The sequence below is a fragment of the Tursiops truncatus genome, chromosome 3, assembly GCF_011762595.2.
Source record: "Tursiops truncatus isolate mTurTru1 chromosome 3, mTurTru1.mat.Y, whole genome shotgun sequence".
NCBI classification, from domain to species: domain Eukaryota; kingdom Metazoa; phylum Chordata; class Mammalia; order Artiodactyla; family Delphinidae; genus Tursiops; species Tursiops truncatus.
Genome location: NC_047036.1, coordinates 162,574,511 through 162,599,924, shown reverse-complemented (window position 1 = coordinate 162,599,924; position 25,414 = coordinate 162,574,511). Strand labels below are relative to the sequence as shown.

Below are 25,414 nucleotides of genomic sequence, written 5' to 3'. Positions count from 1 at the left end.
ATGGCTCACGGGCCCAGCCGCTCCGCGGCATGTGGGATCTTTCCAGACCAGGGCACGAACCCGTGTCCCCTGCATCGGCAGGCGGACTCTCAACCACTGCGCCACCAGGGAAGCCCTGATTCACTTTATTATACAGCAGAAACTAACAAAACATTGTAAAGCAATTATACTCCAATAAAGATATTAAAAAAAAAAGGATACATGCACCCCCAACATTCATTGCAGCACTATTTACCACAGCCAGGACATGGAAGCAACCTAAATGTCCATCAACAGAGGAATGGATCAAGAAGATGTGGTACAGGGACTTCCCTGGTGGCGCAGTGCTTAAGAATCCGCCTGCCAATGCAAGGGACATGGGTTCAAGCCCTGATCTGGGAGGATCCCACATGCTGTGGAGCAACTAAGCCTGTGCACCACAACTACTGAGCCTGTGCTCTAGAGCCCACGAGCCACAACTACTGAGCCCACGTGCCACAACTACTGAAGCCTGGAGGCCTAGAGCCCATGCTCCACAATAGGAGAAGCCACCGCGATGAGAAGCCCACACACTGCAATGAAGAGCAGCCCCCGTCCACAATTAGAGAAAGCACGCACGCAGCAACAAAGACCCAACGCAGCCAAAAATAAATTAATTAATTAATTAATTAATTTAAAAAAAGAAAAAAGAAGATGTGGTATATATATACAATGGAATATTACTCAGCCATAAAAAAGGACAGAATACCACCATTTGCAGCGACATGGATGGACCTAGAGATTGTCATACTGAGTGATGTAAGTCAGACAGAGGACAAATATCATATGATATCAGTTATATGTGGAATCTAAAAAAAGAGTACAAATGAACCTATTTATAAAACAGAAATTGAGTCACAGTTGTAGGAAACAAACTTACGGTTACCAGGGGTAAGGCGGGGGAGGGGGGGAGGGATAAACTGGGAGATTGGGATTGACATATACACACTACTATATATAAAATAGATAACCAATAAGAACCTCCTGTAAAGCACAGGGAACTCTACTCAATACTCTGTAATGGCCTATATGGGAAAAGAATCTAAAAGAGAGTGGATATATTAACATGCAAAACTGACTCACTTTGCTGTACAGCTGAAACTAACACAACATTGTAAATCAACAATGCTCCAATACAAAAATTTTAAAAAAACCCTAAAAGGTCTTGAGATTTTGAACATTGTCAATGTGAAAAAAAATAAAGAGGTCATGATTAAAATTACAGTGACTAATAAAATAATGTTGTGTTTCTGTAAAAAACAAACAAAAAAAACCCCCAAAACCCTATGTGTGGGAATGTTACCCTGTCATAGAAAGGAATGGAGTTCTGACACATACACTGCAACATTATGCTAAGTGAAGGAAGCCAGACACAGGAGGGCAAAGAGTGGACGGACGATCCCACTTACGTGAAATGTCTACAGAGACAAACCCACAGGGACAGAAAGTAGAAGGGAGGTTACTAGGGGCTGGGAGAGAGAGAATGGGGAGTTAGCATTTAATGGAGACAGAGTTTCCGTTTGGGGTGAGGAAAAAGTTTTGGAAACAGAGGTGATGACTGAGCAACATTGTGAATAAGCCAAATGCCTCTCAATTGCACATTGAAACATGGTTAAATAGCAAATGTGTTGTTAAATATATTTTACTGCCACCACACACACAAAACTTCTCTGTGAGCTCATGTCCCCCCTGGAAGGTAGGCTCCGGCGAGGGAAGGGTATTAAAAATATCTAACAATTGGTGTCGGGCCTGCAACCCCGCAGAGGGCCCCACCACTGAATAAATACCCGGCCCATCCCACGTCAGCCCAGCCCTGTCCTTGTCCTACCTGAGGGCAGCTGGGGCTTAGCGGAGACCAGGGATGAGGCTGGGGCAGTTGAAGGAGGACCCTCCACGATGACCCGGGGATCTGGGGCCGGTGGGTTCGTAGGGACCGGCTGGGTGGGTGCTGGGATGTGGCTGGGCGTAGCCACTGGGCCCTTCCCCACAGCCACAGGCGGCGGGATGTCCCCTTCATCAATGGCTTTCCCCTTCTGGACGGAGGCCAGCAGGTTTTCAAGCGTCTGGGAGAAGATGTGAATGTGGGTTTGGGAGGGGCCTGGAGCTGGGTGATGAGGTCCCAGTACCCTCCCGTCTGCCCGCTCACCTTAAGCCCCCGGTCGTAGCGCCGCATCTTGGCACCATCTCCGGCTTGCCTGGCGCTTTCGATCGCTGTCTGGTAGAGGGCCAGCCTCTCCTGCAAGGTGGCCTCCAATCCTGGGCTGGGCGTTGTGGCCTTTGGCTGCGGGAGGGGCCAAGCACACAGTCTGGGCGGTGACCCCACTCGGGCCCGCCCTGACGTCTTCCTTGGTTGAGTACCTACTGGATACCAGGCATGTTGCTACCCTAACCCCAAAGGGGCAGAAATCATCATCCCATTTCCCAGGGCAGAGAACTGGGGCTCAGTGGTGTCCCGCCACCTGAGTGAGGTCCCATGGCTGAGAGGGGAAGAGGAAGGCCTTGAACCCTGGGCTTCAGGGACCAGTGTCTTCGGAGGTATACCTGGGCCACAGGAGGGTGGGACTCCAAAGCCTTCTGCTCCTCCCCAAGGACCTCATTCAGTTCCGCCTGCAGGGACACACAGCCAGGGGCCAGTCGTGAGGGCCTGCCAGATGGGGCAGCAACGGAAGGGAGGTCCCCTGCCCCATTCCGGGTGCTCACCAGCAGGTCATCATCAGCCTCCACATCCTCCTCGTCCGTCCCCTCCTCCTCGTCCTTGTCCGGGTCTCTCATGCACAAGCTGGCCATCCTCTCAATGGCCTCCATGGGCAGGGGACCTAGAGGCAGGGGGAGGCCCCAGCCGGACCGGGATCCTTCAAGAGCCCCCAGCCTCCCGTCCTGGTCACCCACGGCCCCGAAAAATAGGGTAGTAGGCGGTGGGGCAGCATGTCCCCCTCCTGGCCCTTCACGGCACCCCATTGCCCTCGGGCCAGCTAGGCATGATCCCCCTCCCCGCCCATCTCTCTGGTCTCATCTCTTCCTTATCCCGCCTGAGTTGGAACCCCAGATCTGCAACTTTCTCACTGCGGGACCTTGGGCAAGTCACTTCACCTCTCTGGGCCTTAGTCTTCACATCTGTTGGATGGGGACAACAATAGTCTCTCCCTCATAGGTAGCTTGTGGGGACTAAAGGTAAGTGAAGCTCTTAGAACAGCATACTGTCAGCATTTTGTTGTTCATGTTATTCTGGTTATCCGCAGTATCCATGTGCTATACAGTTGCCGCAGACATGGAATGAGCAAATACTGAACCATTGTCCCTGGAGGAAATACAGCATGAGGTTCCCGTGAGCCTCTGGGCACACTTTTGTCCCCCAGCCAATACACAACCTTGTCTTATGTGTGCTTCTATTTAAAGACACCTTATTTAATATATACTGTTGATTCACTAACATTGAACTCGAGGCCAACAGCACTATAAGTCACGCCTGAATGAAGCTTATATAGAAGGTACATCCCAGCCTGCTCACGCTTAGGAACAGGAGACAGCACTTCAGCACTACGCTTGGGGGCCACGTGGATTCACAGAATCACCAACAAAAAGCACAAAAAAGAGAAAAATGTGGCACTGAACACACCAAAGAAAGGATACTTATTTATGCGCTGAGACAAGAAGGCGGAGTGTCGCCTCAGCTGGGAACGTGCACATCGGGAGACAAGTTTTCTGCAGCTCTGTGCACGTCTGTGAAAGACTGCAAAAGTACTACAAGCACTGATTTGGGGGTTACAAATAAATTTAAGCTAGTAGGTGAAATCGCAAATTCAGAATCCATGAATAACGAGTATCAACTGCATTAGCTACAAAGTGTAAAGGCTCCTTCTGCCCCGAGCTCCAGCCCCACCTGACCACTGCAGAGTCCCCTGGCCCCTGCCATCTCCTCCAGGGCCTCTCCATGTGCTGTGACCCACCCCCCAGAAGCAGTCCCCCACTCTTCACCTGGCCCTCCCTACTGCAGGTGCCTCCTCCAGGAAGCCCTGTCCAGCTCACAGGTCTCCCCCATTGCTCTGTGCCTTCCCCATCCCAGCCCCGGTCACGGAACAGTGGGTTGGAGGGCACGCCACGTCCTATGTGAAGTGCCTGATGAACACTAGAAGATTAACTCCTGTGATGTAAGTGTGGTCATATTCCCATTTTACAAACAGGGAAACGGAGGCCCACACAGGTGCTGGAATTCATCAAGTCACACAGCCAGTAAGTTGCAAAGGTGGGATTCGAAACCTCATTCTGGCTCCAGAGTTGATTGCTTAACTCTTACCCAGACTGTGGATGCCAGAAGGGCAGGCACCTTCTCTGTCTCCATTTCACCATCGCCCCAGAGCCCAGCTCCAAGCCCCGCCCACAGAGGGAGCTCACAAAATGTTCAGGGTGTGTTCAGAGTCTTACCTTTGCCTTTAAGCTTCTCCAGGGCTTGGGGCTGGCCCCCCACCAAAGCCAAGAACTCAGCCTCCAGTTCCTGATCGTTAACTCCGTCCTCAGGGATCATCAGGCTGTCTGGGGAGAGGTCAACTAGTAGGCCCAGCTGTGGGAACAATGGGGGTTCAGTCAGACCTTGGGATGCACCCCAGCTAGCTCGAGGCACCCATGATGGACCTGGAGTCCCCTTGGAAGGAAGGGAACCCAGAGCTGGGGAAAGCCATTTCCCTGGGGAGTGCCAGGAGGCCAGAACAGGCCCCAGAATACAACAGATGTCCCAAGGTGGGCAGGTCCTCTGGCACAGATCAACATGGGGCAAAGGGCAGCTAGAGAGACCCAACTGCCTGCTCTAAGCCCACACCCATGATGTGCTGCTAGCCAAGGTCAGTGGGGAAGGAAGGCCCCACACCCTGCCCCACGGCAAAGCCACTCTGCACACCTTGGTTTTTCCTTTCCAGCATCTTTGGCAGAGCGAGCCATGAAGGAAGGTTGGAGGCGTCAAGAGCAAATAGAAGCCTAGACGACGTAGAAGTTGGAATTGGGGGCTTTGCTGTGTAACATACCTGTCTTCCTATCCTATCCTGGTTAATGACCAACCATGATGTGATAATATCAGGTTGAAGTACACAAAATTAACCCCTTTTCTTTGGATCAAAAATGGCCAAATATTGGCAATCATATATGTCTCCATCTAATAGTAATAATGATGATGACAACACTTATTGAGTGCTATGTTCTAGCACTTTCCATAAGCTATCTCAATGAATTTTCGCAACTATCCCGTGACATAAGGACTCTTAGAGGCTCCATTTTACAGATGAGGAAACTGAGGCTTAGAGTGGTGGAGCCAAGTGTCCAACGTGTAGAATCCAGGAGGGAACTTCACGTCACTCAGACTGTAATACCTGGGCACTAAGTTATGGCCTGAGCTCCTTCCATCAAAGCTGAGAAAAATCAAACTCTCCCAGTGCCTGGGGTAAAGGCAATGAGGGAGGGAGAAGGAGCCCAACCACAGTTCTGTGGGCTCATGGCAGCAGCTCTGGATTTGTGCTTAGCTCTGGCCAAGCAGTTAATCCCTATGACCTTGGGCAGGTGTCTTCACTTCTCTGGGTCTCAGTGTCCTCAACTGTACAATGGGGATAAAAGAGTCTGACCTGGCCAGGCTGATGCGAGGGTTCCACGAGTGCTCAGGCCAGGAGACCCGTAACTGCCTTTCTTACCCCAGGTCCGAGGCCTTCCCCTCCCGAACTGGAGCTGCTGCGGCAACAGGTGGCCCTGAGACCTGGGAGGGGCGCCAGAAGCTGGGGAGCCGGGGCCAATAGGCCGCACTTTGGGAGTCGAACCTAACCAGGGGGGCGGGGACCGGGGCTCACCTGGGGTGAAGATCGGGCTCCCCTGGGGGTGGGGCCTTCCCTTGAATTTGTGACAAGGGTGGGAAGGGCCCCCTGGGCCGGGCCGTGGGGTACAGACTCACCTGGCGGGCGGTGGCGGCTCCTCGGCCCGGGGTTCCCGAGGGTCCCTTCCTCTTGTGCATCTTCCAGGCTGGATACTCGGACCACCGGACCCCTGGCCTGGCCTCCCCCGGGGCCTATGGCCGCGCACGAGCCCTTCCTGAATCCCACGCCCCTCGCTGGCGCCCCGCAACCGCCGACCTCGCACCCTCGGCCTCCCGGGTGGCCGCCCCACTTCCGCCTCGGCCCTTGGGCTCCGCGGAACCCGAGCGCAGCCACCGGACTTGCAGGGCCCGCCGCACTGAAACTACAACTCCCGGCAGGCAGTGCGCGAGCGTGCAGGCGCGCTGCGGAGCGATGGGCGGTGCCGCGGGCTGCGCGGGAAAGAGGCGGAGCGTGCGCAAGTGCGAGGGGCGGTGTTGGCATCGCGCGTGCGCGCGACGGGGCCTCGAAGTGTGAGGGAAAGAGGTGGAGTGTTTGCGGGTGTGAGGTGAGGCGGAGGCCGACGGTTGGCCACCTGCGAGATCCGGCCTCTCCTGGCGACGCTGGTCTGGGCCTTCCTCGCTTTTCGGTGGCCGGGGTAGGGTTAGGGTGGGCCTGGTAACCAGAAGCCGGGTCCACAGTGGTCAGGCCTCGGACCCCCAGCTGCCCGGCCTCCGTGAGGGCCAACTTTACCTTTTCTTATCTCAGAAAAATCTTATGCAAATTATTTAACCGAATTATCCCCCAACAGATCCAGGTAGATCTTCCCAGTTCCTGTTAAGGACAGAGGGACCTCGACAACTTCTCTGGCCCAGATTGGGTTTGGCCTGTCTGGCCCCCTAGGCTGGAAGGAATTGACCTGTGGCGGCGACTCCTGCCTCCCCAAGACCCCAGGCATCCCCCGAAGGGCGCCCCACCCCTTGAAGGGTTCCCCGGTGGCCGCTCTAAAGTCCTCCGATGACCCTGAAGGGCCCCACGTGTCACCTCGAAAATCCTGCATTGTCCCTAGAAGGGTCCCAGCTTGGAGGGAGGGGGCTTCACACGGGCTGCCCCATCTTAGAGACTAGAGGGGGGCGGCCCAGGTGCTCTCAGGCCCTGGACAGAAGATAGGCAGTTCCCCTTCTGCTCTCTGCCATATGGAGGAGTTTAACTTCTTAACTCGGCCGTAGCCCAAGGTAGCCATGACTCCCACCCTGTGTCCCCTTGGGGCCCAAGCGACCCCTGGGGCAGCCAGATGGGCCCAGGTGGGGGTGGGGTGGCCTCAGCCAAGGCCACTGGGTCTGTACCCAGAGGCAGGAACTGCTTGTAATGACGAGATTTGCTCTTGCTTTCAGATTTCTCTAGGGAGGGATAAAATGAGTAAGAGGAAGAAGCTTCGGACCTCAGGTATTTGGCCATTCAAGTTGACACCTCTTTATTGCTGCTTCTGCTTACAGGAGGAAAGTGGGCTTATTGCAGAAATGCTAAGATGATCACACCAAGCTCCTTAAAATAACAACAGTGACTTCGTACATGCAATGACTTCATACAAATGTAACTCATGGAGAAGTGCTTACAGTAAAAAGGGAAAGCTTTGTGGAGCTTCCCCCAGCCTCTAGCGGGATCCCACAGCCTAGGGGAGGCCCCCAGGCTTCAGGGCAGGGGTCCAGCCTCTATGCAGGCCCACTCTCAGAGATGACCCGTGAATAGAGCTTGATGTCCTGGTGTGTGGCGAACTGCTTCGCTCTCGAGCCAAAAACCTGGGTTCATCTCTCTGTATGACGGCAGATGACCTACTGTGTGTCTCACTTTCCTCCTATTTGTAGGGGATAAGAGCACCTACGCTTTACTTTCGAACAGTGATTCTCAACCCGTTGGGGGGGGCAGTTTGACCTCCAGAGGACATTTGCCAATGTCTAGACACATTTTTAGTTTTCACAACTGGTGTGTGGGCGGTGGTGGGGGCGGGGGGGGGGCAGTGTTGGTCCTGGCATTTAGTGGATCTAGGCCAGGGTTGCTGCTCAAAATCGTAGAATGTGGTGGACAGTCCCCACAACACAGAATGACCTGGCCCCAAATGTCAATAGTGCCAAAGTACAGAACTGTGCCCTAGAGCTCACATGTGGATTAGTGTTTGTAGAGCACGGAGAGTAGATGCATGGTAGGACACAAATACATGCTGCTGTTATCATTGCCCTTTCAGATTAAGAAGAAATTTTTCATTCTGAAACAACTTTAAGCTTACAGAAAAGTTGTAAACATAGTTCATTTCTGTTTGAATAAAAAAAAAAAAAAGAAGAAAAGAAATCAGGGACAGTGGCTACCTTTGAGGGCGTTGTGCCTGGAGAAGAAACATGAGAGGAACTTGTGTGTTCCTGGCAATGTGTTGTTTCTTGATCTAGATGTAAAGTACACTGTTCATTTTATGAATTTGCAGTGAGTTGTACACCTATGCTAACTTTTCTGTTCTATATTATTTGTCATTAAAAAGCTAAAGAAAAAAAAAGGAAAAAAAAAAAGTTCAGAGTTCTGTCTACCCTCCCCCAGCTTCCCCTAATGTTAACATCCCCCTCAACCATAGGATGACGATCAACCATATAGTGTAGCATAAAAAACAGGAAATGAACCTCAGTACACTACTTCTTCCAAACTTCTTCTTTGTATACACAAATACAGTGTTTTTATTGGAAACTAGAATCATCACACATACTGATCTGCAACCTCTGTTTTTCAACTTCATGGTATTTCGAGACTGTCTTTACTTCTCAATATATGTATAGAATTCCTTCATTCGAAAAGGAAAACACCCAGTGTTACATAGTATAGCTTCATTTTCCTGTCATTGGCTAAGGTAGTTTAAATTTCTTAAAAGTTTAGAAATGACCCCTTCACTTAGTGGTTAATGAACTTCGAGAGTAGCACTCCTTTTTTCCCAAGATGTGGGACAGGAAAGATACTATCAACAGATTGAAGGTGTTTTGTGCGGAGATGAGTAACAAGCTGTTTGGAGGCACAGGAATTTCTCTGACCTTCGAGGGGGAAGCTGGGGCCAGCCAGGCCCACCCACAGCAGGTCATATGGGGCCTCGCTTTGCAGTGGACTCCCCTGCTCAGTGGACCCTGGGCTGGCCCAGGACAGCTCTTTGTGTGTGTCCTGGATGGCGTGGAGAGAAAGGAAGAAGATTCTGGCAGGTGGTGAAAGGAGCCCTTTCCCTGGTGATGTCTTTGGCCTCTGGTGTTGAACACAAGGTTCTGCCTTAGTTCTTAAATTAATCCTGTGGGAACAGATCACAGGAAGGAAATGGGAGCCTCTTCACTTCTGATATTTTTGCTTTTTATTTGGTACAAATAAATGTCCATTGGATGAGCAAAGCAAGCTAGTGTTTGGACATCTTAAAGAAACTAAGTAAATGAAACTGCTATATTTTTGCATTTTATGGCAGACCACAAGGTGGGAATGTGTTTGTGAGAAACATTCATCGCAGCTTTGCTCTGGGTGCAGTGCTGGCGTAGGCGCCTGAGGTGGGGGGTGGGAGGCAGGGTGAAGATGATATCAAGATGAGACTCAGTTCCTGCCCTTGACAGCTTCAAGATCTAGTCAGGGGAAAAAAAAAGATGTTTCTCCCTGAGAGAGCTAATCAGGTAACAGTGGGGTGAAGTTCTAAATGGGCACACACGAACCGTAACTGACAGACTTGGGAGAAATTACAGGAAAGCCACTGTGGTCTAGTGAAGCCCCCAAAGCTGAACGGATGCTGAGGAGGACCCTAGCATTCAATGTTGGAGAGAGGGGCCTTATTCAATGGTTTTACTTCAAGGTATGTAAGGAGCTGAGTTTGGAAAGGGTCTACGTGACTGACCTCCAAGAAAATCAGAGCCGGGTCTGGTTTGTCTTTTTGTTCTCACTGCCTAGTCAGAGATGCAGTACACAGTAGGTGCTCAATAAGTGCTCAAGTGTACTTAGGTGTGGAGGCTCTGGAACTGGACTGCCTGGATGCTGTTCCAGATTCCCCAGCCTCCCTGTACCTCAGCTTTCTCGTCCATAAGATGGGCCTAACATCAGGGCCCTGCCTGAAGTTTTGTCATAGCGCAGCTGAGTTCTCAGGACAGTGTCTGGCATGGAACTCAGTAGAGTCAACCCTTATTATTTGTTCATTGAATAAATGGGTCAGTTGGGGCCAGAGTTTGGAGAGGTTTTGCAAGCCAGCCACTATGGGCAGTTTCTGTATAAGGGAATTTCCTTCATTCAACAAATAGATGTTAATATGCACCTTTAGGCTCTAAATTGCTTTCAATGCTGGGAAAGGTATCGTAGGGATACAACAGGGACCAAGAGGCAGCAGAGAAGTCACCTCCTTAGCACTCGATGACTCTGGGTCCCAGTTTTCCCAGGATGGATATTCTGCAAGCATCGTGGAAAACCAGAGTGGTACATAATGTAGTGTTGTCTGCATTTCCTGGGAGGTGATCTGGGTTTTCTTGTGCGTTTATTCGGTCATCTGCCAAGTATTTATTGAGCACCAACAGTTTATTAGATGCTCTTCTAGGTACTTGAGACCCAGCAGAGAGTGAGATAGATGAGGCCCCTCCTTGCATGGAACAGGTTGTAGTGGAGGAGACAGAAAATGACCCAGTGCCTCGGATACTTGCAGAAGTTGTGAAGTGAGTAAAACAGAGCATGGGCCCGAGAGGAGTTGCTCTGTAGAAAAGGCAAGGATGCCACTGCAGGGACATTTGAGCTGAGACCCGAAGGAGCCAGCACACACCTCTCAGCACTTCCGCAGAGAGACAGTCAGCTGGGCCAGGTTGTCTCGTGTGGTTCCGAGCCAGGCCCAGTCACCTCAGGATTGAACGTCAGTCATGACCAGTCCATAGATTAAAAGCCTTTGGATCCCATGGCCATGTAAGCTCCTGGGTCCCACCTGGATGAAATTCCATCTCATCTCTCACTCTCCAGGCAAGCGTCAGAGCAGGGATTTCCTGCCCTTTGCACAAGCCTGCTCATGTTGCATCAGTGGCCCAGATGTGTTTGGTGGTCGGCCACGGCAGTGCACGCTCCCGCCATCCCCCTCCCCTTCATCTTCTTTTGTCTCTAAACCAGGAGGGGAAGGAATCCGTCCTCCAAAACTTCCAAAGAACCCAAGGTTAGGAGACTCTGACGGGGACCCCCAGAGTTCCAAGTTGGGCCATTGGCATCACCCTGAAGAGACAGAAAGCAGATCAGGACCCGCTCCCTCTGCAGAGCAGAGCCCGGAGGCACCAGGGCAGGCAGCTTCCAGGTAGGTGGCTCAGAACATTCCAGCAAGCCTCTCTGCTGACAGTGGGCACAGGATGCAAAGGGGAGGGGGCCAGTCAACACGACCCATCCAGTGCCATGCATCCCCCACAGGGGCTTGGGGCCCTTGGATTGAGCTTCTCGAAGTTTTGCTCTGGGGACTCTCCTCTTCAGCAAGAAAGGTCGATATTTTAACCACAGGCAAGGAAGACCTTGAATTTTTCAAGGTCACTTAGTTGCAGAATGCAACTTGCCCTGCCTGTTGGTCAAATCCATATTTATCCCACATTCCCTCTTAATCAAGAGGGGACTGAAGGAGTGGTGGGTCTGTGAAACAATAACCCATAAGAGAGAATAAAGATCTTTATGTTCCAGGCAGCATTCTAATAATAAATACTTTACACACATCAGCTCATTTAATCCTCACGGCACTGTGCCATGGGTTTATGTCCCCATTTGGCATATGAGGACTCTGAGGCTTCGGGAGATCATAATGACTTTCCCAAGGCCGCTGAGCTGGTGCAAGGCAGGCTGGGGTTCTGGCTGCGTCTGGTTCCTTTGCTCTTTACCACAGTGGTTTCCCAGTTCCCTTATTGTTTCAGAAAATATGTAATTAAGCACGGTAGGGGAAAGGAAGAAAGATCTGGAGAACCATTCAGTCTCCACGGGGTTAAACCACATGTAACTACAGCAGAGTAGAAAGGGTTAGCAGGAGTTAGGAGAAGGAAGGTTCCTGCTACCTGAAGTCTTCAGAGAAAACATCATGGATTGGACTAGCACGTTTTCTGAGTGAAAAATTGAGGCATGCAGTCTGGCTGACAGAACCATTTTCTGGGGTGTGTGTCTGTCTGATCTCAGGTCTTTGCAATCTTAGGGCTAAAGGCTGTGTGTGTGATAGGAAGAGAGGGGCCATGTATCACACCTAAGCTGTTTCCCCAGACAGACACAGTGATGTCACACTACGCCCCTCACCCCTCGAGAGGCCATATCAGGGCTGACGGGGTCATGGCTGCCGCCCACCCTACTGTCTGAGACCATAAGAATAATCAGAACCCACAGAAGTGGGTTCCCACTCTTTTGTTTCTGTTTTTTAAATGTTTTATTAAGAAATACCACACGTGCAGAAATATAACAGAAGAAGGCAACATAAAGCAATCAGTTTAACACATTTATGTTGAGAAATGAAACTTTGCCAGTACCCCAGAAGCCGCCCAAACAACCCATCCCAATTAAAAATTTTGAAACAGGCGGTTGCTATCAGTATCTAGAGTTACTCTGTCTCCATAACCTCCCTTGGCACGATTCAAGCCCATTAGTGTAGCTTCATGCGTTTTCCTGCTCCACTTCCAAAGTTGAAACCATGAAGTTTCAGTTCCAGATTTTGATCTTTTTTTTTTTACAACGTACATATCCACATTTATTTAGACATAACCATAAGTCTCACCAGTTTTTTTAAAAAGGGTTTATTTCTTTAGAGCAGTTTTAGGTTTACAGTAAAATTGAGAGGAAGGTACAGTGGTTTCCGATACACCTCCTGTCCCCACACATGCACAGCCTCCCCCATTATCACCATGACTCACCAGAACGGTACATTTTTTAACCAAGGATGAACCTACATTGACACAGTGCACGGTTTACTTTAGAGTTCATTCCGTGTGTTGTACATTCTGTGGGTTGGCACAACAGTATAACAACATATATCCCTCATTACAGTATCCTACAGAGTCTTCTTATGGCCGTAAAAATCCTAACCTATTCATCTCTCCCCTCAACCCCAGGTAACCACTGATCTTTTCACTGTCTCCATAGTGTGCTCTTTCCAGAATATCATGTAGTTGGAGTCACACAGTACATAGCCTTTTCAGATTGGCTTCTTTCATTTGGTAATATGCATTTAAGGTATCTCCGTGTGTCTTCATGGCTTGAGAGCTCAATCTTTTTTTTTTTTATAAAGCAGATGGCATGATTTTATGTTTTAAAATTTTTATTGGAGTATAGTTGATTTACGATGTTGTGTTAGTTTCAGGTGTACAGCAAAGTGAGTCAGTTATACATATACATATATCCACTCTTTTTTAGATTCTTTTCTCACATAGGCCATTACAGAGTATTGATTAGAGGAGAGCTCTTTTCTTTTTAGCGCTGAATACCGTCCCATTGTCTGGATTACCACAGTTTATTTATCCACTCACCCACTGAAGGCCATCTCAGTTGCTTCCGCATTTTGGCAGATAAGAATACACCCGTTTTTTTAGACACTGTGTTCTTTGTATCTACAACTTCTTTACTGTTTGCAGAGCTGGGGGCTGGAGTGTCAGTCAGTCCAAATGAGAATTCCTGTTCTTACTTCAGGAGCCAGTTCCTGGGATTATAAGAGTTTAAGTGCTGCCAGCGCAGGCAGCTTGGATTCTGGATGTGGGACTCCACACCCTTCTTGGCAGTCACATGTCCCCTTCTCCATCCCACCCTCTCTCAGCAGGTGCTCCAGGGCCTCCCTCTTGGGAGACCCTGGGCGCTACTTTGCATTTGGATTTCATTTGCCGCTGTTTGTCTTACTATGCAAGTTAACAGCGTAGGAGGACTTGAGAACCTCCTCTGTTTTGTCTTTCTCCTCCCAGCTCTCCTTATGAGGAAGTAGGAGCTCCTTCCAGGCTCCTCGGGCAGCCAGAAAAGGAGCCAGTTCGCCTTCCTCCTTCCCAGGTGAGCCTGTTTTGCAGCCTGACATATGTACAAAAGATGCCGCCTCCCTTCAGCTGGAGATCTTGTCTCTATTCCTCATCAATAACTGCTGGTGGGAGGGTGTGCTGGGGATGGAAGGCAAGGGCCTTGAGAGTTTGAGATTGCAAGAGAGAAACTTGTTCTGGTGTCTGCTTGCTTGATTTCTGAGACGTCATTCCTCCCTCATCTTTACCGCTGTTTTTTTCTTGTTGTATCTGGTTCACAGAACTCAGCCGGGAGGTTTGTCCCCCAGTTTACAAAACCCAGGAAGACAGTGACAGGACGAGCAGAGAAGAGGGAAGAGGACCCCAGGAGTGGGGCCTTCAGCTTGGTAAGGTCCTACCATCGACCTTCCTCTTGGCCCAACCTTGGCAGCCAAGTTCAGCCTTGATTTCCTTTGGCAATGGCTAGCCCTGCATCTCTCCACACACACGCCCCGTTTTTAGCATTACAGATGTCTGTGGATGGCAGGTGCCATGCCAGCAACTCGCAGGCCTGTGAGAGGTACTCAGGACAGCCGTGCCTGCACTGAAGCTGTCGAGGCCAGAGCTCTCTTCCCCAAGTTGCATGAAAGTAGTGAAACTCAGAAAGGCAGCCCACATTCCATCCCTGAACCCCTATGCTTCTCAGAAGCTTTTGTGTGAGTCGGGGTGGGTGGGTCTTACAGCAGGCTCTCCTGTCCTTGCCACCATGAGCTCCAGGGGTCATGATGTCTCTGGAACACACACACCTAAAAAAGTGAGTGGGGGCTTCCCTGGTGGCGCAGTGGTTGAGAGTCTGCCTGCCGATGCAGGGGACACAGGTTCGTGTCCCGGTCCGGGAAGATCCCACATGCCGCGGAGCGGCTGGGCCCGTGAGCCATGGCCGCTGAGCCTGCGTGTCCGGAGCCTGTACTCCACAACGGGAGAGGCCACAACAGTGAGAGGCCTGCGTACCGCAAAAAAAAAAAAAAAAAAAAGTGAGTGGTGGGCATTCCCAGCAGCTTTGTTTGTAATCGCCCCCAACCGGGAACACCCCAGATGTCCTTCAGCTGGTGAATGGTTGAACAAATCATGGTCCATCCACACCATGGAACACAACCCAGCAATAAAAAAGGAACAAACAGGTGTGATACACATAACCACCTAGATGGATCTCCAGGGCATTATGTGGACTCAGAGGAGGTTGCAGAAACAGTATGCTCAGCCATAAAAAGGAACGAAATTGGGTCATTTGTAGAGATGTGGATGAATCTAGAGACTGTCATACAGAGTGAAGTAAGTCAGAAAGAGAAAAACAAATACCGTATATTAACGCATATATGTGGAACCTAGAAAAATGGTACAGATGAACCGGTTTGCAGGGCAGAAACTGAGACACAGACGTAGAGAACAAACGTATGGACACCAAGGGGGGAAAGCAGCGGGGGGTGGTGGTGTGATGAATTGGGAGATTGGGATTGACATGTATATACTAATATATATAAAATGGATAACTAATAACCTGCTGTATAAAAAAAAATAAAATACAAAAAAAAAAGGAAACAATATGGCTCCAAGTGTCCATCGATGCATGAATGGATAAACAAAATGTGGTATATCCATATGACAGAGCAGATATTTGTGCATCCATGGTCACTGCAGCATCATTCACAGTAGCCAACACGTGGGAGCACCCGAAGTAGCCATCAGCAGATGAATGAACAAATAAAATATTGTATATTCACACAACGGAATGTCATTCAGCTTTAAAAAGAAATTCTTTTTTTAGTTTTTTTAGCCGCACCATGCAGCATGTGGGATCTTAGTTCCCCAACCATAGATCAAACCCGTGCCCCCTGCATTGGGAGCATGGAGTCTTAATAACTGGACCACCAAGGAAGTCCCAAGGAAGGGATTCTGACACATGCTACCACATGGATGAACCTGAAGGACATTACGCTAAGTGTAATAAGCCAGACACAAAGCAACAAATACTGTATGATCCCACTTATACAAGGTCCCTAGAGTAGGCAAATTCTACTGATTCCGCAGGAGGTAGAATGGGGGTTGCCAGGAGCCGGGGAAGTGGGGAGTTAGTGTTTCATGGGGACAGAGTTTCAGCTTGGGAAGATGAAAGAGTTCTGGAGATGGATGGTGGTGATGTTTGCCCGACCTTGTGAATGTACTTAATGCCACTGAACTATATACACTTTAAAATGATTAAAGTGGTGGGAACTTCCCTGGTGGTCCAGTGATTAAGAATCCGCCTTCCAATGCAGGGGACACGGGTTCAATCCCTGGTCAGGGAACTAAGATCCCACATGCCATGGGGCAACTAAGCCCGCATGCTGCAACTACAGAGCCCGTGCCACACTGAAAGATCCCACGTGCCGCAACTAAGACCCAATGCAGACAAATAAATAAACATTTTTTTAAAAAAGATCATTTCCTTCAAAAAATAAATGATTAAAATAGTGAATTTTAGGTTATGTGTATTTTACCAAAATTAAAAACAAAACAGTACAGAGAGGCCCCCGTGTGCCCTCCCCGAGCACCCCCCGGTGGTAGCATGTTACATAACTGTAGTCCATTGGCAGCACCAGGCAACTGACATTGACGCTGGTGCGATCCACAGGACCTCCTTGATTTTTATATCCTTGATCTTCCCGAGGGCCTCCACATGCCTGGTGCTGGTGGGGAGAAGGAGCTGGTAGAAAGGGGGGTTCCTGGGGCTTCCCTGGTGGTCCAGTGGTTAAGATTTCGCACTGCCACTGCAGGGGGTGGGGGTTCAATCCCTGGTTGGGGAAGTTCCACGTGACGTGTGGTGTGGCCACAAAAAAGAGGGGTTCCTTGCTTCCGGTTCCCCCTCTAGCCCCTGGCACGAAGCTCTGCCCAGCATGGGGACTGATCCCTATTTGGGCGCACCGTCATCCGTGCAGCTTCTGAGACTTTGTACAGGGGCAGTAATGAATAGAAAAATCCTCAGAGCTGTTGATTACTGAAGGCCCAAGGCTGAGTCTTTTTCTCTCCTCAGGAAACGCTGCCAGAACCCAGTGCCCAGCAGGCCAGAAGCCAGCCTCGAGAGGAGTCCCCAGGGCTTGCCCTCCAGGAGACCAGGGACCCAGGAGACCAGACCCAGGCAGACAGCGCCTGCCCCGAGCCCAGCGGCCAAAACCCTGTGACGCCTGTGCCTGGCGATGGGGATCCTCAGCCCTTGGCCTCCAGCACTGCCTCTTTGGAGTGGGGGACAGTGCCCTCGGCCTCAGAGAGGGCCAGCCAGGACCACCTGTCAAAGCATGGGACCAACGTGCCAGATGGTGGAAGCACAGAGGAGGGTTGGCTTCCAGGTGATCATGGCCAGAAAGGGCACCTGCCAGGCAGTGATGCTGAAGAGGAGCCAGACCAAGGAGCCCCTCAGGAGGGAGGTGCCCGAGGGGAAGCAGGAGCTGAGCTGCCTGAGGAGTGCCAGGAGGAAGAAGATGGCATCCTGGGCCCAGAGCCCAGATCTGCAGCCCAGGGCCCATCTGGGCCTCTGCAGACGCCCAGCTGGACTGGCGGGGGAGCAGAGGGGAGCTATAGCAGCCCAAGGTGCTCCCGCCTTGGGGCTGTTGTCATCGCAGGTGTGAGCACAGACGCCACGGAGCCAGAACAGAGGGCTCTGGGGGTGGCTGGGCCAGGCGGGACGGTCAACGCCAGGGTGACTGCCTCTCCCAGTGGGAAGGCTCCTGATGGAGGCCACAGCAGGGCCCTGCTCGGCTGCATGCCTCTCAATGGGGAGACCACAGGAGGCAGAGAGGAGGCAAGGCGGGCAGACAAGCCCCCTGATGATGTCCCGGGGGGCCTTGCAGCCTCCCTGGCTCCGGCTCACGAGAGCCAAGAGCCCACAATAGGTGCTGGGGATTCCAGCCCTTTAGCCTTGCAAATGGGTCCAGGTGTGGGTCAGACACAGGTACCAGGCCCGGATCAAGAAGGGCTGGGGGGTATGTGCTTGCTGCCTTTGCTATCACAACCTGTGGCTAAAAAGACAGCTGAGTTAGGGAGCCAGAGCCACGAACAAGACCTCAAGGGGCGCAGTTTGTCCCTCGGAGCCTGTGCTCCACCAGCGTACAGAGAAGCAGTGGACGGCCCTCCCCAGGATGCTGGGGCACGTCAGGGCAGCCCAGAGGCCCACACAAGCCCGGCAGGCCAGCCTGAGCACCCTGCTGACTCTTCAGAGCAGGCTGTCTGGGAGGGGTCCTCAGCCATGGAACTCTACTTCCTGCCGGACAGCCAGACACAGGATGCCCTGGAAGCCCCTGGTTTTGAAGCCCCACCTGAACAGGTAAGAGCTTCCTTGAGTTACAGCGAGATGTCGTAGTATAGGTGCCAAATGGCCACAAGCCCTCCCAAACCACCCGGTAGTGGGGGAAAGGTGGGCACGTGGCCACCTGTTTGTACAGCAGATGAGTCCAGGGGTCTGAGTCACAGCTTCAGCAGCTGTGGAGTCTGTGATATTCTGGAGAGGATAGACCTACCTTTCTATGAGGGGCCCATCTGTGTGAGAGCTGAAGAGCCCCGGGATGTGACACACATGTACTTTGTCAGCCCAGGGAGGGCCTCTGGTGCACCTGCCCCCTCCACCCTTCAGTGCCCTGCTCTGGCCGGAGGTTCCCGAGGGATGTATGGAGGGTGACAGACCAGATGGGGTGACCTAAAGAAGCCAGTGACCTCAAACCTGGGCCTGCGGGCGGGGACTTCATTCCCCCACTGGAAAGAACCTTTGCCCATCTTTAGGGTCATTTGGGGGCCCAGATACAATTCTTTTTCAGACACATACATGGAATTTCATTTGTCTGCTGGAATTTTAGGGGCTTTGCGTCCTTCAGGGATCTGCCTGCTGAGCCTGTGCTGGCCGTTGGCGGTCACCTGTCAGGGCAGGTGGCAGTCCCTGCTTTGGCCCCGCCCCCTCAGGTAGCGCCACATCTCTGGCTGCTGGCGCACTTGAGCCTGAGCTAAGTGCTTTGCAGCCTCGCCCTGATAGGTAGGTGGTTCTCTTTTCACACACTGGGTGTGGCTGAGAGGCTGAAGAAGGTTGGGCACCTGCCCCAGATGAGGCAGCCAGGAGGGGAGGAGCCTGGGTCTGTGCCCAGGTTGGCCTGATTCTGCAGCTGTGCCTCAACTGTTCCGTCCTGGAACGAACGCAGAGCCCATGTCGCTTCACAAACATGGCCTCCGTTTCTTTGGCTGTCCCTGTTTTAAAACTTCATTTTATTGGTTGTTTGAAAATGTTTTTAAGATGTGAGAGTCTGCTCTATGCCAGGAGTGAACAGATCAGGCATGGTCCCTGCCCCCATGAGGTTTTCAGTAGCACCGTTCCCACCTGCCTCTCCCGGAGTGAGCATTTTGTACCCTGTCATTTCGGCACTTAAAAGAGTCTTATCATACGACACAGCCCCCAAACAAGCAAAGGACGTCATCTGGTGCCCAGCCGAAGAAAGCCAGCTGTTCCCACTGCAGAGGGGGATGTGACTGGGTTGAGCTAATGTGGGTCTCAGGCGCTGCCTTCCCAAGGGATGGCCAGAGGTCATTTGTGACACAGGCCTACCCGGTGACTTTGCAGACCCGGCCCTCCCTGCCCCGGCCCCAATTCCTTGTACCACCCGTTGCACATTGCTGTGGTCACCAGATGAGCAAGAGCACAGAAATCGAGTCACACCGCGGTTCGGTCATAGTGTTTAAACACGATCGCCGGGAGAGGTGGGCACTCAGGTGCTGGGCAGAGCTGAAACTTTATAACTAAAGCTGCATCCCTTGAAAAATGCAAACCCCTCTCTTGGAAAGAAGAGCTAAGTCATCCCCAGTCTCTGGCTTCTTGGGCTGTGGCTGAGGGATAAGGCTGGGGAAGCAGTTGGGACCTTGGGTGGCGCCCAGAGGGCAAAGGAGCAAGCCCTCCCAGACCTGCCACCAGTGAGTGCACTCTGAAATCACCGAGGAGCTGGCAGCACCAGTGCGGGGGACCTAGCAGCAGCTGGGGTGGACAGCCCTGCTGGGAGAGGAGGCACTGCCCTGACAAGGCTGTGGGCGCCCAGGCACGTTTTGTTTTGACACTGGGCGTTCCTGAACAAGTCGGGGCAACCCAGGCACAGGTTCCCATGGAAGGTGCGGGCAAGCCCTGTGGGCAGGGACACATGGGAACGGCACGCTGGTAGACCGAGAGAGCAGCCCTCGACCTCACTGTGGCACAGCTGTGAGCACCGCTTCAGAGGAGGGGCCCTGGGGTCTCACAGCAGTGACAGACTGGCTTCAAACCCAGCTGCCATCACAGGAACACTTGGTGTTTTCTTCTCATTGCGGCTCCCTGGGGACATGGTGCTCACCCCAGGGCCGGTGGAACCCTCCTCTGCCCACAAGCAGTGTCATTTAAAACACTGACTCCCAGGCCCCTCTCACAGCCCACAGGGGTGGTCCCCACACATTCAATACAAGCACCGCCTTTGTCATGACATTGACACAACCCTGGTGGGAGCCGTGGTACCTGTTGGGAAAGAGACTATCCCTCATGACCAAGAATGGTGCCGTGAGTTGGGTGAATCCGTGGCATCAAATTGTTTTTTTTTTTTTAATTTATTTTTGGCTGCTTTGGGTCTTCGTTGCAGTGCGCGGGCTTTCTCTAGTTGCGGCGAGGGTGGGCTACTCTTTGTTGCGGCGCACAGGCTTCTCATTGCAGTGGCTTCTCTTGTTGCGGAGCACAGGCTCTAGGCACGCAGGCTTCAGTAGTTGTGGCACGTGGGCTCAGTAGTTGTGGCACGCTTGCTCTAGAGCACAGGCTCAGTAGTTATGGTGCACGGGCTTAGTTGCTCCACGGCATGTGGGATCTTCCCAGACCAGGGCTCGAACCTGTGTCCCTGCATTGGCAGGCGGATTCTTAACCACTGCGCCACCAGGGAAGCCCTCAAATTGTATTTTAAGTCACAGAGTTGCCTCCGTGAAAGTCAGCCAGGTGCACGGGAGAAACTATCGCCTAGAGCAGGCTTCCCAACCTCGGCACTACAGGTGTTGGGGGCTGGATCACCATTCTGTGCGCAGCAGGGGCTTGAGCAGTGTCCCTCGCCTCCACCCCCAGGTGCCAGGAGCACCCTCTCCCCCGGGCATGACAACCAAAAGTGGTTTCGGACACTTAAGTGTCTTGGAGGCGGAGTCATCCCCACGCGAGAGCCGCCGGGCTGCAGCCAGTTCCTCACGTCTGTTCCTTTGGATTCAGGGACCCTTTGCAGGTTGAGCGCAAGCCCTTCACCCCATCCACCACCCCAGGACTTTAGTGTCCTCAGAAAAGGCCCAACAGCCCTGGGCCGGCCGCTCCGCTTCAGCCTCTTTGCCTCTTTTCAGAAGGACGTATGTCACCTCCACGACTGAGCCTGACATTTTCCATGAAAATTAAACCACCGTTGACATTTAGAAATTTAAGCTTCTCAGGGTTATCTGGCTCTCTCCCCTATTAATTATGAATTTTCCCTTCAAAATACATTTGCAAAATCTCTTCCTGACATGAAACTTGTGGCCTATCTAGCCGACCTCTTTCCCTCCATGCCAGATGCCCACCTCGCCACAGTCGCCACCACTCAGGGTCTTCTCTGTACCCTTCTAGATACTGCAGGACAAGCTGGAGACAGCACCACTCCTCAGTTGTCAGGGACAGAGAACGTGTGGATGGAGCCGCCCACCAGTACAAATCAGCCTGTCGAAAGGCGCAGGCCCGGGACGGGACCCCAGGGTCAGGCCCAGTATCGCCCTTCTGCCTTCTTTCCAAAGAGGGAGGGTGAGAGCAGCCCGGGCTGGTGGCCCGTAGGTCTGGCCGTCGTGGCATCTGTCCCCCACACCACTTTTCCTCTGCAGGAGTCCAGCCTCGGTGTTCCTGGCGTGGCAGAGGAGAAGCCAGACCTCCCCTGCCTGACTTTTCCTTCCCTATGCAGGGCTCACCCAGCTGGGCCGTTCACAGGTGTGCATGCTCTGTCTTTCCAGTTGTCTCCTGCAGGGAGCGGGCTGGACCCTTGCTGGCCTGGCACCAGCCCACGTGCCGATGGAGGCTCCCTTGCTGAGGCCCAGCCAAGGTAGGCAGGGTGGGAGGCCACCCCAGAACGCTTTCCTTGACAGGAGTCCTCCTCTTGTCCCTGGGAGGGGAGAGAGTGGCTGCTTTCCTGGCACTAGAGCCCCCATGCTCTCCCTCACCCCAGCCCTTTGAGCTCCCATTTTGTGGATGAGAGTGTAGGAGGTCGCCCTGGCTCTGCCTCGAGGGGCCTCACTTTCCTCGGTCCAGTAAGGTTGCTAAGCCCCGACTTTCAAACCACCCATGTCCCCTGCTCCCCGCGAGTAGAGAACTCGTCAGCAACCTGCACCCAAGCTAGCATCTCTCTCAAGGACCCCTGGGATGATGCCTCCAGCTCTGTGGTTGTTTTAATGAACATTGTGCGTTTTTCTGGAGAGAAGGTCCAGAGCTTTCCCTGAATCTCCATGGAGGGGGAGTGGACCCAGACAGGGCCAAGAACCATTGGCCCACAGGGGCCATCCCCTCTCTGGCACCCTCGGGCCCTCCAGAGTCTCCGACCTGCCCCATCTTATTTCCTGCTTGATTTTTTTTTTTTTTTTTGGCTGGTACGCGGGCCTCTCACTGTTGTGACCTCTCCCGTTGCGGAGCACAGGCTCCAGACGCACAGGCTCAGCAGCCATGGCTCACGGGCCCAGCCGCTCCGCGGCATGTGGGATCTTCCCGGACCGGGGCACGAACCCATGTCCCCTGCATCGGCAGGCGGACTCTCAACCACTGCACCACCAGGGAAGCCCTTCCTGTTTGATTTTATTCCCCAAGGCAGCCCACCTTCTTTCCCTCCTGCAGGCACCAGGTGTGCTTTTCCTCCAGCTTATGGAGTGTGTGTGTGTGTGTTTGAGTGTGTGTGTGTGTGTGTGTGTGTTTGAGTGTGTGTTGGGGGGGTCCTCTCCCCCCACCCCGGAGCCTCTCACAGTCCATCACCTTTCCTGTCTCCCAGCCTTGCTGGTGGCTAGCACTGAGCGACAGTCCTCTCCCGTTACCTTGAACCTGAACTGGCCTCTCTGCAGAGTGGCGGCTTATTGATTATTTATGGCCAAGCTTCTGTTTCTGTCTGGCAAGTGTGGAGGAGGGTTAGGGAGTCTGTCTCTTTCCTCTTTCTCCTCCCCCTCAGGGGAGAGGGAGGCCGTGCTCCCACCTTCTGCCCTTACACACATCTGTAAATAGTACCAGTTGTACCTCTTGTTGCCCCACCCCCTGCACACCCCTCCACACACACACACACGCACACACACACGCACGCCCTGCACAGGGACCAGAGGCAGTTTAGTCAAAGTGGCCCCACTATTGTTTGAGCAAAGAGGAGGGAGATTCCTGGGTGAATCTCCGGCGGCCTCCATGGATGGCTGGAAGCCCCCAGGTGGGTCCCAGGGTCTGGTTCTGTGGCCCATGGCTGAGGGAGAAAAGGCAAGAAACTGAGGCCCGGACTGGCCAGTCGTCTCAAGGTGACCGAGGCAGGTGGAGCAGAACCAGGGTTCCCATAGTGACAACCCAGGAGATGCTGCCAAGCTGGGCAACCCCCTGCCCACCACAGGCTGCACCCGTTAGATACGTTGGTACAGAGGCACATCCACCCCTTCCATAGACACTGACGCCCGCCAATGCCGGCTCTTCCAGGAACTGCTCTGGGCACTGGGGAGGCTGCGTGGGACAAAACATGAAGCTTCCACCTATTGGGGGTCAGAGCAGGGGTGAGCGAGAGACAGACAAATTAGGTGGTCAGATGGCAGAGTGTTGGAGAGAAAAAGACAGCAGGGCAGGGGTTAAAATTTTAACCTGTGGTCATGGAGAGGGCTCCCTCCCCCCACCTTCTCCACCCCCTCCCACCCCCGCAAGGAGGAGACATTTAGGAAAGAACATTCCAGAGCCCTAAGAAATGCTCAGGGAATGGCCAGGAATTCAGTGTGGCTGGAGCAGGGAGGAGCGGAGACGGGAGGGAGGGGCTGGGGTCTGGAGGTACGCAGATGATGCTGGGCTTTGGGGAGGGGCTTTAGGCTGGCTTTCCATTGCCACGCCCTCCCCTGCCCCCCAGGCCACAGCGGGGACAGGCTGTAGGGGCAGGAGCTGGGGGTCGGGGAGGCTGTGGCAGCTGTCGGACAAGGGCCACGGCGGTGGGGGAAGTGGCTGGATTCGGTGTGATTTCAGCAGTAGAGCCGGCTGGGTCGGCCATCAGGGCTGTGCCCAGGGTGGCCTCTTGACTGTCAAAGGCATTCATCTCTGGAGAAGACAGCTTGAGGCCCAGCAAAGCCCTCCAGGGCAGAGTCTGGTGGAGCTGTCCAGTGAGGTAAGGCCTCTTGCCCTCTCTCCCTTCCCACCAGGACCCGAATGGGGATCAAGACCTGCGAAGCCGCCAGGATGGAGGATGCAACAGACACCGTGCGAGGCCTCGTCATCGAGCTCTCCAACCTGAAGTAAGGGCTGGGCTCGGATCCACAAGTCCCCGGGATGGGTGGAGGGGATGGGGCCGCGGGAGGATGGTGGAGGGCCCAGTACAGCAGCGATCCTGGGGTGTCAGTGTGGGCCCGGGATCCCCAGCGAGGGGCCTCTGGGAAGCTCTACCGTTCCTGGGCCCCCGTCCCTCGCAGAGTTGTTAGGTGCTGAAGAGAGGCTAGAAGGGTCACAACCTGCCCTGCAGCAGGTAGATTCTGATTATGCACGTGTGCACGCCTGTGTGTGTGTGACCTTTGAGTACACATGAGGGTGTGAGCCTGTGTGAGCAGGTGTGAGGCATGTGCCCGAGTGTGAGGCATGGTCCCACTCTGCCGCGAGGTGGAGCACAGCTCAGACCCTTTCCCACACAGCCGGCTGATCATGAGCGCCCACCGGGACCTGGAGGCCTTCAAGCGCCTCAACTACTACCAGAAAGCAAAGCCGGCAGGGAAGGCCCCTGCAGCCTACACACCAAAGGGGGCTGGGAATCTCCCTCGAGGGGAGCAGTCCTGGAGGGACTCGTAGGTGTGTGTGCTCGTACAAGCTCACCGGCCCCCAGAAGTGCCTGATGTTCCTGCCAGACAGCTGGAAACAATCCCTCAGCAGACTCCGGAAAGCCTGCTGGCCCCTGTGTGCCCCCTGTTATTTTGTTACCATCTGAGATACTCCAGCAAGTCCTGGTGGGCCCCAGAAACCTCCCCTCAGCTGACCTGGAAGTCAACTTCCTATGGGAAACAGAAAAGGCCCTGCCTGCCTCAGCAGCCTCCCTCAGGGGGTCGTGTGGGGGAGGGAACCTGCTCCTCCCGGTGGCAGAGGCCTGGAAGCTGGAGGCAGAGAGGGGGGCTGGGGCCCCAGGACGCTGTGGGGGGGGGGGGGCCCTGCAGAGCCGCCCAGATGTTTATCTGGGTTTGCAAATTTCAGCTCCTTAGCGGAGGTTATGGAAGGTTCAGAATTTTGTTTCTTTCCTGGAGGGGAAAAGGGCTAGCTTTGTTGGTTGTACCCTTGTTTTTCTCCAAATTTCCATTTTATTTCTTTTGGGAAGCCCATTAATAAATGATTCCCTAGCCAGA

The 25,414-nt window shown here is 53.1% G+C and overlaps 2 protein-coding genes across 12 annotated transcripts in view; one reads left to right on the top strand and one right to left on the bottom strand.

Annotated features, from left to right (window-relative positions):
- Window positions 1-6,084, bottom strand: part of CC2D1A (coiled-coil and C2 domain containing 1A) — an 18,031-nt gene extending 11,947 nt beyond the window's left edge. For 6 of the 8 annotated variants that reach the window (XM_033854166.2, XM_033854168.2, XM_033854170.2 and 3 more), the window contains exons 1-6: window positions 5,945-6,084; window positions 4,441-4,576; window positions 2,719-2,834; window positions 2,560-2,625; window positions 2,165-2,299; window positions 1,847-2,081 (exon numbers count right to left, since the gene is read on the bottom strand). In XM_033854166.2, the coding sequence (XP_033710057.1) occupies window positions 1,847-2,081; window positions 2,165-2,299; window positions 2,560-2,625; window positions 2,719-2,834; window positions 4,441-4,576; window positions 5,945-6,004 (748 nt within the window). In that variant the 5' untranslated portion in view covers window positions 6,005-6,084. Of the gene's footprint in view, window positions 1-1,846; window positions 2,117-2,164; window positions 2,300-2,559; window positions 2,626-2,718; window positions 3,317-4,440; window positions 4,577-5,944 lie in introns of those variants that run through there. The other 2 variants (XM_033854172.2, XM_033854169.2) reach the window with 2 other exon arrangements.
- Window positions 6,061-25,414, top strand: BRME1 (break repair meiotic recombinase recruitment factor 1). Of its 4 annotated transcripts, none has more exons than XM_033854173.2 (9): window positions 6,061-6,411; window positions 7,238-7,289; window positions 10,983-11,160; window positions 13,775-13,856; window positions 14,101-14,205; window positions 16,869-18,155; window positions 21,833-21,921; window positions 24,233-24,325; window positions 24,716-25,414. In XM_033854173.2, exons 1-9 carry the CDS (start codon window positions 6,061-6,063, stop codon window positions 24,867-24,869), a joined length of 2,391 nt encoding a protein of 796 aa, XP_033710064.1. In that variant the 3' UTR covers window positions 24,870-25,414. The 4 variants fall into 4 exon arrangements, with proteins under 4 accessions (XP_033710064.1, XP_073659279.1, XP_073659281.1 ...); XM_073803179.1 differs by having other exon boundaries at window positions 6,328-6,469; XM_073803178.1 differs by lacking the exon at window positions 21,833-21,921.

What these genes read in the sequence shown, in the direction of transcription:
- BRME1 (XM_033854173.2), top strand. Translation starts at nt 6,061, where the DNA reads ATGGCCGCGCACGAGCCCTTCCTGAATCCCACGCCCCTCGCTGGCGCC. An exon ending in GGAGTGGGGCCTTCAGCTTG is followed by an intron (nt 14,206 to 16,868) that starts GTAAGGTCCTAC and finishes TTCTCTCCTCAG; the next exon opens with GAAACGCTGCCAGAACCCAG. An exon ending in CTTGCTGAGGCCCAGCCAAG is followed by an intron (nt 21,922 to 24,232) that starts GTAGGCAGGGTG and finishes CCTTCCCACCAG; the next exon opens with GACCCGAATGGGGATCAAGA.